Source organism: Amblyraja radiata, chromosome 1 (assembly GCF_010909765.2).
Source record: "Amblyraja radiata isolate CabotCenter1 chromosome 1, sAmbRad1.1.pri, whole genome shotgun sequence".
In the NCBI taxonomy this organism is placed as follows: Eukaryota; Metazoa; Chordata; class Chondrichthyes; order Rajiformes; family Rajidae; genus Amblyraja; species Amblyraja radiata.
The window spans coordinates 32564558-32579062 of NC_045956.1; the positions used below are offsets into that span (position 1 = coordinate 32564558).

General features: G+C 45.8%; 1 protein-coding gene across 7 annotated transcripts in view; it reads left to right on the forward strand.

Moving 5' to 3' along the window:
• uso1 (USO1 vesicle transport factor) overlaps window positions 1-14344 on the forward strand; it is a 113742-nt gene extending 99398 nt beyond the window's left edge. For 5 of the 7 annotated variants that reach the window (XM_033020104.1, XM_033020123.1, XM_033020066.1 and 2 more), the window contains 2 exons: window positions 2651-2866; window positions 4375-5485. In XM_033020104.1, coding sequence (XP_032875995.1) covers window positions 2651-2866; window positions 4375-4446 — 288 coding nt within the window. In that variant the 3' untranslated portion in view covers window positions 4447-5485. Of the gene's footprint in view, window positions 1-2650; window positions 2867-4374; window positions 5486-14117 lie in introns of those variants that run through there. The other 2 variants (XM_033020075.1, XM_033020112.1) reach the window with 2 other exon arrangements.
• The last annotated feature ends 161 nt before the right edge of the window (window positions 14345-14505 follow it).

Sequence of the window (14505 nt, forward strand, 5' to 3'; positions counted from 1 at the left end):
ACGATACGACAGGTTGCGTCATCTGGGGCACGTGATTTGAGTGACCAGCGTCCCTATGAAAGGGGACGCGCCGCGACGCATCATGATGCACGCCGACGTACGGGTGACGCGTGGTGATGCAAGGTGACGCAAAATAAATTAACATAGGCAATGACCGTGCATCACCGTACGTCATCGTGCGAACGGGTACACGATATGAAAAGACACGCAGGTGTCGCGTGAGGATTTTGAACATTCCAAAATCCTGGGGCGGCAGGGAGACACCACACGTTACCGTGCGTCATTACATGCGTCACCACGCGTCACGACCCGACCACGACGCGACAACCTCTTTTTATGCTGTTTCCTAAAATGTCGCCCAAGTGGGACAGGCCCTTAAGTTCAATCCTGACCTCTGGTGCTGTCTGTGTGGAAGTTGCACGTTCTTCCTGTGACAAAGTGGGTTATCTCCAGGTGCTCCAGTTTCCACCTACATCGCAAAGACTTGCGGGTTTGGAGATTAATTGGCCTCTGGAAATTACCCCTGCTGTGTGGGGAGTGGATAAGAAAGTGGGATAACCTGAAACCAGTGATCGATGGTCAGCGTGGACTCGTTGGGCCAAAGGGCCGGTTTCCATGCTGTAACACAAACTAAACTAAACACTTCATTTAAAATGGAATGGTAAAACCCTTATGTGTTCATTAGTACAACCATGTACTGCGTTGTTGTAATTTAATGTCTTGTAATATTTGAGATACATGCAGAAGTGTGGCTTTGTGGCTCCCTGTTTGATAATGATTTGACACGTCCTAGGTGAGAATATTACAGCACAAAAAAAACAATTGACAGGTGGCACAGCAGTAGGGTTGCTGCCTTACAGCGCCAGAGACCCGGGTTCATGAGGTCTTAAGTGATAGAAGCAGAATTAGGCCATTCGGCCCATCAAGTCTATTTCACCATTCAATCATGGCTGATCTATCTCTCCCTCCTAACCCCATTCTCCTGCTTTCTCCCCATAACCTCTGATACCTGTACTAATCAAGAATCTATCTCTGCCATAAAAATATTCATTGATGTCCTCCACAGCCTTCTGTGGCAAATAATTCCACAGATTCACCACCCTCTGACTAAAGAAATTCCTCCTCATCTCCTGCCGAAAGGAACATCCTTTAAATCTGAGGCTGTCACCTCTAGTCCTAGACTCTCCCACTAGTGGAAACGTCCTCTCCACATCTACTCTATCCAGGCCTTTCACTATTTGGTATGTTTCAATGAGGTACCCCCTCATCCTTCTAAACTCCAGTGAGTACACGCCCAGTGCTGTCAAACCCTCATCATATGATAACCCACTCATTACTGGGCTCATTCTTGTAAACCTCCTCTGGACCCTCTCCAGGGCCAGCACATCCTTCCTCAGATATGGTGCCCAAAATTGCTTACTATACTCCAAATGCAGCCTGACCAGTGCCCTTTATAGAGCCTCAGCACTCCATCACTGTTATTGTATTCTTGCCCTCTTGAAATAAATGCTAGCATTGCATTTGCCTTCTTTACTACCAATTCGACTTGCAGATTAACTTTTTGGGAATCCTGCACCAGCACTCCCAAGTCCCGTTGACCCTCTGATTTCTGGATTCTCTCCGCATTCAGAAAATAGTCTACGCTTTTATTCTTACTACCAAAATGCAATACCGCACACTTTGCTGCACTGTTTTCCATCTGTCACTTCTCTGCCCACTCTCCAAACCTGTCCAAGTCCTCCTGCAGAATCCCTGCTTTTTCTCCACTACCTGCCCCTCCAACTATTTTCCTATCACCCTGATTACGGCTGCTCTCTGTGTGAAGTTTGTACGTTCTCCCTGTGACAACGTGGGTTTTTGCCGGTTTCCTCCCACACTCCAAAAACATAGAAACATGGAAAATAGGTACAGGAGTAGGCCATTCGGCCCTTTGAGCCAGCACCGCCATCCAATATGATCATGGATGATCATCCAAAATCAGTACCCCGTTCTTGCTTTCTCCCCATATCCCTGGATTCCTTTAGCCCAAAGAGCTATAACTCTTGAAAACATACAGGTTTTGAGGTTAATTGGCTTATGTAAATTATAAATTGTTCCTGGTGTGTATGATAGAGAGACCCCGGTTCGATCCCGCCTGCAGTAGCTGTCTGTACGGAGTTTGTACGTTCTTCCCGCTACCATATGGGTTTTCTTCAAGATCTTCGGTTTCCTCCCACACTCCAAAGATGTTTGTGGGTTAATTGGCTTGGTGTAAGTGTAAATTGGCCCGTGTGTGTGTGATAGTGTTAATGTGCGGGGATCGCTGATCGGAGCGGACTCGGTGGGCCAAAGGGCCTGTTTCCGCGCTGTATCTTTAAATTAAACTACCTCGGCACTCGTGACAATAATAAACCTAAACCTTAAGTAATTGTCCATTTTCTTACTCAGATGTTGCACTTCGAGCAACTTTCCTCCTTGCTGTTGAAGTGTGCATTGTGCAGTTTTATCTGGACCGTGCTCTCTGTTATTTAGACATAAATTGCTGGAGAAACTCAGCGGGACAGGCAGCATCTCGGGATAGAAGGGATGAGCGACGTTTGTGTCTATCTTCGGTGTAAACCAGCATCTGCGGTTCCTTCCTACCCTCTCTGTTGTTTACATGCATGCCCAGGGCCAAGTGAGGGTGTTGACTGAGGAGAAGGATTCTCTGGATCAGCAGATGACCAGGACAAGCAACACGGTGGTCATTCTTCAGACTGACAAGAGCAGGCTCCAGCAAGAGGTGGTGGAGTCGAAGAAGGAACAGGACGACCTGCTGGTGCTGCTTGCCGACCAGGACCAGAAGATCTTCTCCCTGAAAAACAAGCTGAAGGAACTTGGTGAAGCGGTTAGTATGATGCAGCAACACTGAGTGAGAGAACCAGCTTCCACCCATACACTCACCATCGATCACCCCCTTCACACTAGCTCTGTGCGATTAAACCTTTACACCCACTCCCTTGCAGCGCCCGAGATTCAGCTTCCATCCTGACTACAGGTGCTGTCTGTACGGAGTTTGTACCTTCTCCCTGTGACCATGTGGGTTTTCTCCAGGCGCTGTAGGTTAAGTGGCTTCTGTAAATTGTCCCCTGTGTGTAAGATAGAAAGAACTAGTGCACAGGCAGGCGATCATTTGTTGGCGAAGACTGGGTGGGCTGAAGGGCCTGTTGCCGCACTGTATCTCTAAACTAAAGCACCCGAGGTCATGATTGAAGCCGGGTTTCTGGTGCTCTACCAGCTTTGCCGCCCTATAATGCTGAAAGTAAATTGGGATTCTGCTATATTAGTTAACGTGGGTGTGGTGTAAGCAACGTGTCTGTTCCATCTCGTCCTTCAGACAGCAGGGAACCTGAAATTACACCTGCACAGGAATGTGTCTATGATAAGGAAATGCAGCCGCCTGGAATGAACAGCGCATTTAACTAGACCTGTTTCAGTGGCTAGCTCTCTGGCTTTGCTCCGACTAGTTTAGGCTGCATAGGAATTAGGCATGGAATTTGTTGAAATTGTCCAAATTTAACAATGAATTAGAACTTCATTGCATGTTCTGCTGACGCACAAGGTCATCGTTGATCTATGCACCACTTGACTACACTAAACAGTCCCTTAATATCTAAAGTTGATAAGTCTCGGGTATCTAAGAACGTTGATGAAGGCAGAGCAGTAGACGTGGTTTGCATTGATTTCGGCAAGGCTTTTGGACCTGCCTACCATGCAGAACTTGTCAGAGGTATAGACACAATGGGTCCAAATGTACTTTGACCAACTGGATGCAAAGTTGGCTCCGGGTGCCCCACATTCTAAAGACGTACAGGTTTGTAAGTTAATTGACATGCAGTCCCTAGTGTGTTGGATAGCGCTAGTGTATGGGGTGATCGCTGGTTGGTGTGGACTCTGGCCGAAGGACCTGTTTCCACACTGTTTCTCTAAAGACCAAATCCTATTTATTTCCCTCATAATTTTGAGGACGGGCACACCGGCTGCTCCTAATTTCCATCAAAGTCCTTCCTATCCATATATCTGTCAAGTCTTCCTCAAGCTTTTGCTCTCCTCTCGATCAACAACAAAGTAAACACTCAATCCATCCAGTGCATGCCATCGTATCTCTATCTATCTTTTCCCCTTTGCTCTAACTATTGTACTTGAGTGTGGCTTGATTGTATATATGTATAGTATTATCAGATCTGATGGAAAGCATACAAAACAAAGTTTTTCACTGTACTTGTGACAAATCTAAATGTAAATGGTTTTACCACAAAATGAGTTGAATTGAGATAACAGGCTGTAGTGGTGAACAATGGTGGCCGAAGGGCCCGTTTCGATGCCGTGTGACTAAAATGTCTCCTCTTTCTGCAGATTGAAGATGAAGACGACATGGAGTCTGGCGACCAGGATGATGATGACTATGACGAAGATGAACCCAACTAGTTAAATCTGACTTGCACGCAGACAAAGTAGGGAAATAGAATGGAAAGAGGGTCAAAGCTTCGAATATCACAATGAGTAAAAGTAGAAGCTGGGTTAACCACGTTTGGGGTTTTTGAAAGGGGTTTTGAATTATCTGTTCATTGTATCTACCCATTACATAAGTTTTCTCATCAGGTAGGGCAGAAGCTTTTAATTCTTAAAGTATTAAAATTTTAACAAAGCATTTATTTTTCTCCATTTAAGGGAAAGAAATAGATAGCTTCCTCCCCCCAGCCATCGGTATAGTCAACAGAGATTCGCTCTTGTTCTCGTTTAACCTGCACCATTATGGAACTGTAAACTTAATCATGTGTTTCTACAGGATGTGTTATTATGGGAGGTTGTTGACTTCACTGCAAACTCGGGAGGGGTGAAATGTTCGATGCCAGGCCAGGAATTGGGGCAATAAGATGCTCTACACTGCGGTGGCAGCATGAGAACTTGCAGTTCTATGCATTCACATGGCGTCGTGCCCATCTAGTGCGAGCGGTTTGCTGCAGGGGAGGAGCGTGGAGCATCTGTCTTGCCTGCCTATGCATTGTTGGCAGTGGGTGAGGGGGTATTGCATCCACACCTTTGTATCTGCAGCAACACCAAAGTTGGACCGGCTCTGTGACTGAGGCCACACGCTGAGAAGGTTGTATCTGAGATCGTCCCCTCCCTGCCTCGTGACCCTCTGTCATTGTGCCTTCACTTAGCTCTAAGCTCGGGTCCGTCCCTCCAAATCGAAACTTGTTGTCAAGTTAACAGCAGCACAACATGGGAACAGTTTGGTATTAACTGATATTTGAGTGTCATTCTGGTTAATGTCAATTTATTATTTGTAGACAAAACTGCAAGCAAAGACTTATTTCTGAATCTGTTCGCTGCATTGATGAGAGACATGATCTGTATGATTTATGTAATTTATTGGCTGTTAGGCCAAATTGGAATAAAATGAGATAGCACACTTTATAGAGAGAATTTAATTGTTTCAGAAATAAAGTTCATATCTAGGAAATTTCAGGTACAAATGTTTTCACTAATTTCATGCAGTAAAATATAATGCACGTTATCTGGTTCTAGTTTTAATTGAGGATTGACTTTCATTAGATATCTTATTGCAGTGTTATTTACTGTTAGGTAAGTACATAAGTCGTAGCAGAATTAGGCCATTCGGCTTATCCTGTCTACGCCACCATTCAATCATAGCTGATTTATCTTTGCCTCCCAATCCCATTCTCCTGCCATGGCTCCACAACCCTTGACGCCCTTATTAATCAAGAACCTGTTAATACCTACCTTAAAAATACCCATAGACGGCCTCCGCAGTTGGCTGTGGCAATGAATTTCCACCCTCTGACTAAAGAAATCCCTCCTCATCGTCTTTCTAAAGATACATTCTTTTATTCTGAGGCTGTGCCCTCTAGTCCTAGACTCTCCCACTAGTGGAAACATCTGCTCTATCCAGGCCTTTCACTATTAGGTAAGTTTCAATTAGGTACCCCCTCATCCTTCAAAACTCTAGCGAGTACAGGCCCAGTGCCTTCAAACGCTCATCATACGTTAACCCACTCATCCTCGTGATCATTCTTGTAAACCACCTCTGAACACCAACACCAGCCTCCTCAAATATGGGGCCCCAAACTGCTCACAATCAGTTGTTTGTGTCTGATATTTTTGGCCAGAGTTTCCATTGCCAGAGTAACAGGCGGAACATCACATTGGGTAGCTTACCAACGATAAGGGCATTGAGTTCTTCAATTTCAAGTGATAACCCCCCCTACCACCCCCATCCCCCTTATCAGGTGCACACACATCTCCTACCATCTCCCACCACCCTGGTCACCCTGGTCACCCTGCTCCTTTCCACACTTGTTATCAGGCAACCCTACCAACAACTAGGGAGTAGTCCTGAACTACCATCTACCTCGCTGTAGACCCTCAGACTATCTTTGATTGGACTTTTCAGGCTTTATCTTGCACAAACATTATTCCCTTTAGCAAGTATCTGTACACTGTGGATGGCTTGATTGTAATCGTGTATTGTCTTTCCACTGACTGGTTAGCACGCAACAAAAGCTTTTCACTGTACCTCGGTACACGTGACAATAAACTCAACCTCCATATGCTCATCTTCAAATCGTCACATCTAGTCCGGTTCCCTTTTATCCCCATCCCCTTCCACCCATATCCCTTCCTCGAGCTTTACATTTCACTCCTCTTATCCCCTCATCTGACACCCTTTTGTCTCCCTTTCACTTCCAGCCTTTATCACTTACTCCACCCATCTGCCAATTAGCCCCCCTCACCCGTATCCATTTATCACTTGTCCTGCCCCCCCCCCCCACTCTTCCCAGGTCCCCCACCCCCCACATTACATCAGTCTGAACCAACCCGAAATGTTGTCTGTCCATTCCCTCCATAGATGCTGCCTGACCAACTGAGTTTCTCCAACATTTAGTTTTTTTGCATAGGATTCCAGCATCTGTTGTGTCTTGATTCTCCATTTCCAGTTCTCAAGTCTTGAATTGGTCAAAGCTACCTGCCGATTCCAAATTTTAAATCCGTTTACAGAATTCCTTTGACAGATTGATATCACTGCATGGAATCACTTTTGGATGTTTCAGTATGTACAAAGCACTACGTGGCGGACAATGTTGTGAGGTGCAGGAGATAGTCTCTCAATTTTAATGCTGTGTTTCATGGGGAAACATTCACTTGCAATGCGTAGTTTTGTAGGTTTACAATGATGAGCGCTTGCCGCTCTTGATGAGTAACTTTAATCTGGTACTTGTAATTTCCAGACTATACAGTTCAGTTATTGTTGTATTAAAGTTTGTTGATGTCATCGAGAGAACTTGGACGAATGTAACTATTGGCTCAAAGCTCGGAGAATTTCGAAACAGTGCAGTAAACTCTGGCAATAACGGACCTCTATTTAGCGGGTTTCGGTTATAGCGGGCCGAGGCTCCCATTGCACGGTCCACCCCACTTTGGCCGGTTACCTGACGAGCCAATGCCACGTGGCGGGAGCTTCCGGTCGCGGGAGCGGAGGGAGTGAGCAGCATGAAGGCGGCGCGAGTGCCGGGCCCAACGCACTTCATTTCCCCGGCCTGTGAATTCCTGCTTGTTTAGTCACGTTGGGGCCGCGTCTCTTCCCTCCCGGCCTTGGGTTTAACATAGAAACATAGAAAATAGGTGCAGGAGTAGGCCATTCGGCCCTTTGAGCCTGCACCGCCATTCGATATGATCATGGCTGATCATCCAACTCAGTATCCCATCCCTGCCTTCTCTCCATACCCCCTGATCCCTTTAGCCACAAGGGCCACATCTAACTCCCTCTTAAATATAGCCAATGAACTGGCCTCAACTACCTTCTGTGGCAGAGAATTCCCCAGATTCATCACTCTCTGTGTAAAAAATGTTTTTCTCATCTCGGTCCTAAAAGACTTCCCTCTTATCCTTAAACTGTGACCCCTAGTTCTGGGCTTCCCCAACATCGGGAATAATCTTCCTGCATCTAACCCCTTAAGAATTTTGTCCAACCCCTTAAGAATTTTGTAAGTTTCTATAAGAGTTTTTATAACCTTATCCCCCTCACTTGGTTATAGCGGACAATCAGCAATAACGGATACCATCCCCCCCCCCCTCTCCCCTGGTCTGTTTTATCAAGGGTTTACTGTGTTGCTGGTTGTGAATTTGTCAAGCACAGTCCCGTGGCACTGCAGAAACTGCTTTCAGTAAATCTGTTCTTCTCTGATCGCTAGATTTATGACCAATTCATCTGAGTACCACCCATACGTAGGTTTCCCTGGCAGCTGGTTAGAAAGTTGGAATCTCCTCAACTCCTCAAACTCCTCAAATCTTAGGTACTGATATATAATCGGTCGTCCATGTCATCCATCAAGCATTCAATTGCCATCCTGTGTGACTGTTGCCATCACTGAAAGTTCCTCTTCCCACAAATGTCTGAAGAAGGGTTTCATCCCGAAACGTTGCCTATTTCCTTCGCTCCATAGGTGCTGCTTCACCCGCTGAGTTTCTCCAGCATTTTTGTCTACCTTCGATTTTCCAGCATCTGCAGTTCCTTTTTAAACACCTAAACTAAAATGGTTAGTCTGAACTAACCATTTGGTTAGTTAGTCTGAACTTCAGTCTGAAGAAGGGTCTCGACCCGAAACGTCACCTATTCCTTCGCTCCGTAGATACTGCCACACCCACTGAGTTACTCCAGTATTTTTTATCTCCCTTCGATTTTTCCAGCATCTGCAGTTCTTTCTTAAACTAAAATGGTTGATCAGGTTGTTTTGGGACTTGGAAACTGCTGCTGAACCGCATTGTGTTGTTCCCATTCCTGCTTCATTGAGGCATCAATGAGGGGAAGGAGCAGGCGAGAGCAGGAGAACAAACCAGGGGACGTGCTGGACCTACAGAAGGCCTTTGAAGTGCCACACCAGAGATTATAAAAAACAGATTTGTCGTGTGCAGTACTAGGAGAAACACAAATTGTGCAATGAGGGAGTTAATTAATTTTGGAAAGAAAGAACATCTGTAATATGACCAAATATCACTTTTGAAAACAAAAGTTTTATGTTATCTAAAACAAGATTTTCATTCTAAATAAAGGCTGTCATTACGTTGGAAAAGGCACAGAAGAGATTCACCAGTATGTTATCTGGGCTTACGGGCTTGAGTTGAGTTATAGAGAGAGGTTGAATAGACTGGGAATATTACAAGCTGGACCACTTGTTGCTGCTGGAAACTGATACATCACAAAGATCTAGCAGTCCATATATAATGAATAGACACTGAATGCTGGAGTAACTCAGCGGGTCAAGCAGCATCTCTGGAGGACATGGATAGGTTATGTTTTGGATTGGGACCCTTCGAGATTCAAGAGAGTTTATTGTCATGTGTCCTAGATTTGCTGATTGTAGCGGGGGGGGGGGGGGAACTGGAAGCAGAAAAAGAGCAGAAAAATATGGGCTGGCAAGAGTGGACATAAAGCAGAGTAGATAAAAATGCTGGAGAAACACAGCTGTGAGGAAGCATCTATGGAGTGAAGGACTAGGTGACGTTTCGGGTCGAGACCCTTCTTCAGACAAGGTGATTGTTGGCTGGAGAGGGGGCAATCCCAAGCAGAATACATCATTGTGAACTGTGGAGCTGGTCAACCAACTTTTAAATGAGGGAGGTGAGTGTTTGTGGAAGTTGACGAAATTTGAGAATTCAACGTTCATACCCCTGTTCCTTCAGTTTGTGTGTGGCCTCATTCTGGCAATGGAGGAGGCGTGGGACAGAAAGGTCAGTGGGAATGGGAAGGGAGTTAAAATGCTTGGCGACCAGACGATCGATCCTGTGTTCAGCGAAGTGATCGGTGAGTCTGTGCTTGGCCTCACTGATGTCCAGGAAGCCTATGTTTCATATTCGCATACATGATCTTATAGGTGATCAGTCTACCATGAGGTGGTGAGTGCTCTGGATAGCTTCCAAAATTCTGTACCTTTCTGCGGATTGGAGGGCAATGAATATGATACTATTAGTTGAGGAATAAGCAGAAGAGGAAACTAGGATCTATTGACCAATTAGCCCAGGTAAGGCATAATCAGGCTTCTAAGAATCGTCAAATGTTTCCAGCAGATGGATGCAGCCATTTGAACCACTGATTCCACACCTACCAGTTCCTCAGCCCCTTCGCCACCATTTATCCAACACCCTCTTTTGACTTTGGAGATACAGCACCAAAACAGGCCCTTCGGCCCAACGAGTCCCCGCCGACCAGCGAGAACATCGTACACTATCACCATCCACACACAAGGGACAATTTATCATTTACAGAAGCCAATTAACCTACAAACCTGCACGTCCTTGGAGTATGTGGGGAAACCAGAGCACCCAAAGAAAACCCACGGGGTCACAGGGAGAACAAGTTCTGCACAGACAGCAGCTGTAGTCCGGATTAAACTCGGGTTTCTTGCGCTGCAAGGCAGAAACTCTGCAGCTGTGCCACAGTGCCGCACTCCAGAAGACCACATCTGTCGACAGTATGTTCCAAACGCCAACTGTACACTAAAAATAAAGGCAATGATGTCCACAAACTGGGTTTATGTATGAGAATTTATGTTTGCCCAATGTATTGGAGTTCTTCGAGGATGTATTTAGCGAGAGTTAGCAGCTTCATATTTCTGGACGTTAACATCTGTGATGACCTGTCCTAGGTCTAGCACAAAAATGGAATGCCAGCACCTCTACTTTCTTAGAAGTTTAAACAGATTGGTCATGTTACCGAATACTCTAACAAACTTTTATACATGCACTGTAGAAAGTACCCTGACTGGTTCCAACATATAGGAACGCAAGAGGATGCAGAGAATGATGGACCCAGCCCAGTCCATCACGGGCCCAGCCCTCCCCATCATCTACACCAGACGTTGCCCCAAGGCAGCGGCATCTACCATCAAGGATGGTAGATGTACCTCCTGCCCTCTTCTCACTGCTACTGCCGGGCAGGAGGTACAGAAGCCTGAAGTCCCACACCTCCAGATTCAGGAACAGCTGCTTTCCTACAACCATCAGGATCTTGCACCGACCCGGCACAACCCTAATCCTACCTCAGCGACTGAGTATTTTGGACCTAATCCTTGCACTACCATCGACTAGTTTTCTATTTTGTGTTTTCACCAATGTCTTGTTTTTATGCGCGTTTTTTTCTTAGTCGTTTTGAAAATTTTATGTTTATGTATAATTTGACTCGGGTCTCTGGATGGAGGCAAGGGAGAAGGTGTCGGTTTGGGTGGGAAGGGATGAGTAAACCAGGGAGTTGCGGGGGGGGGGGGGGGGGGGGGGGGGTGGTGAGTGAGCAGAATTACGGGGCACAAGAGAAAGAGAACATCTCGGGTGTCGTAGAATGGAAAGCCTCGTCTTGGGAGAAGGTGAGATGGAGGGGATTGAGAATGGAGGAAAGCGTCTTTGTTCGTACATGTAAATAAGGACATTTCTGTTTTTGATTCCAAGAGCTAAATTGTTAAAAATTGAGAGCAACAGTGGTTTGTATCCATTCTTAAATTACCATTTGTCTGTTTCAAGAGGTGCTGTTCTCTTAGTCATAGATTGATACAGCGTGGAAACAAGCCTTTTGGGCCCAACCTTCCCAACAATGTCCCAGCTACACTAGTCTCACCTGCCTGCGCTTAATCCATATCCCTCCAAACCAGTCTTATCCATGTGCCTGTCTAAATGTTTCTTAAATGTTGGGATAGTCCCTGCCTCAACTACCTCTTCTGGCAGCTGGTTCCATACACCACCACCCTTTGTGTGGAAAATGTTACCCCTCAGATTACTATTAAATATTTTCCCCCTCACCGTAAACCTGTCCTCTGGTCCTTGATTCACCTACTTGGGGCAAGAGACTGTATCTACCCGATCTATTCCTCATGATTTTGTACATCTCTATAAGACCACCCCTCATCCTCCTGCGCTCCACGGAATAGTCCCAGCCTACTCAACCTCTCCCTATAGCTCAGACCCTCTAGTCCTGGCAACATCCTTGTAAATGTTCTCTGTACCCATTCCAGTTTGGCAACATCTTTCCTATAACATGGTGCGCAGAACTGAACACAATACTCTAAAGTGGTCTCACCAACATCTTATACAACTGCAAAATGACCTCCCAACTTTATACTCAATAGACACAAAACGTTGGTGTAACTCAGCGGGACAGCCAGCATCTCTGGGGAGAAGGAATGGGTAACATTTTGCGTCGAGACCCTTCTGAAAAAAGAGTCTCGATCCAAAGCGTCACCGATTCCTTCTCTCCAGAGATGCTGCCTGTCCTGCTGAGTTACTCCAGCATTTTGTGTCTCAGGTTTAAACCAGCATCTGCAGTTCCTTTCGACACTCAATATTCTGACTGATGCAGGCCAATGTACCAAAAGTATTTTTGACCACCTGACCAACCTGTGACTTGACCATCAAGGAACCATGCACCTGCACTCTGAGCTCCCTCTGCTCTATAACTCTACCCAAGAGCCCTAACTTTGACTGTGTAGGTCCTGCCCATGTTAGACTTGCCAAAATGCAACACCTTGCATTTTTATGCATTTAAATTCCATCAACCATTCCTCAGCACCAGTGGCCAATCGATCAAGATCCTGCTGCAATTCTTCTCAACCGTCTTCACAATTTGCAAAACCACCCACTTTTTATTAATCACCTATTGTGATTTACTTTCAGACTTTAGAGATACAGGGCCGAAGCAGGTCCTTTGGCCCACCGAGTCCACGCATTCACCCCGTACACTAACCCTATCCTACACACTTTTACCAAAGCTAATTAATCTATAAATCTGTATGTTTTGGTGGTGTGGGAGGAAACGAGCACCCAGAGGAAACCCACGCAGTCACAGGGAAAACATCCAAACTCCGTACAGAGGGCACACGTAGTCGGGATCGAACCCAGGTCTCTACCGCTGCGCCACTGTGCCTCCCCTATTTCTAGCAACAGGCATCTCCTCAAATTCACACAGCATGAAAACAGGCCCTTTAGTCCATTTTTTCCAAGGTGCCCCATCTAAGCTAATCCCATTATCCCTGCACTTCAACTCCCCCTCCCATTCCCAATCCGACCTCTCTGTCCTGGGTCTCCTCCATTGCCAGAGTGAGCAACAGCGGAAATTGGAGGAACAGCACCTCATATTCCGTCTGGGGTCCTTGCGCCCCTATGGCATCAACATTGAATTCCCCCAATTTGGCTAGCCTGTGCTGTCCCCTCCCCTTCCTTCACCCTCTAGCTGTCTCCTCCCACCCTCCCATCCGCCCGCCCTCGGGCTCCTCCTCTTCCCCTTTTTCCTTCTTTCTTTCCCCACCCCCCATCAGTCTGAAGAAGGGTTTCGGCCCGAAACGTCGCCTATTTCCTTCGCTCCATAGATGCTGCTGCACCCGCTGAGTTCCTCCAGCAATTTTGTGTACCATCCCTGTGTTCATTCTGTACACCCACCTCCCTCTGAGTGAAAAACGTTGTCCTTCTCACCCTAAACCTGTGTCTTGGTTTTGATTCTCCTGCCTTGGATAAAAGACCCTGTCCATTTTCTGCAAGAATCTGTAAGATCGCCCTTCAGCCTCCTGTGCTCCAAGGCTTAAAGTCCTAGCGTGCCAAACATCTTATAGCTCAGGCCCTCAAGTCCTTACAACATCCTTGTCCTTACAATATTCTCTTCACGCTTTCCAACAATGACAATCTACCCATGGCAGGGTGAAACCCTCATTCCTTCATTAGTTTAGTTTATTGTGACATGCACTGCAGTACACTGATGAGCATTTTTTGTTGCGTTCTATCCAGTCAGCAGAAAGACGTAATCTAGAATGATTATCTTGCACTTCAGAAGGTTGGGTTTTACACAATCCAGACTGATAATTTATTGTATATTTATTTGTTGTGTTGTATCTAATGTACCTGTAAAACTGTCTTTTTTTTTGGCTTCATACCCAGCAACATTAAACAGTGTTGGAAATGTAAATATACATTGGCATTATTTTACACTTGTTCAGTCTCTGTTTGTTCTTCAAAGACTTCGATTGTTGATCAAACAAGATCTTTCCTTCAAAATTCACGTTGAGTGCTCATGATGTCTTTTGTTTGTGTGATTTTTGTAGCCGGACTAGAGGCCCTGTGGCACGAGCCGAGATAATGATGGCTAAACCAACAAGAGCGTCCCGGGGCGTCAACATGGTTGAGTATCATGGGCTGGTGTTGACTGATGACTGTGAGCTTGCCCTCTGACCCACACGTCCTTGAGGAACCACTTAAGATCATGAGGAACCACTTAAGATCACCGCAAATCTTGTAATCTTACCGACCAATTAAAGCGCTGCTAAGAGATGTTTCTGCAAATGTTTTTATTAGAAATGTCTAGGTGGTAAAGTAGAAATACAAGAGACAGCATACACTGCAATCTGGAGCAAACAATAAGGTGCTGGAGGAACTCGGAGGGTCAGGCAGCATCTGTGGCAATAAATTGACAAGAATCTGTCACTCTATGCC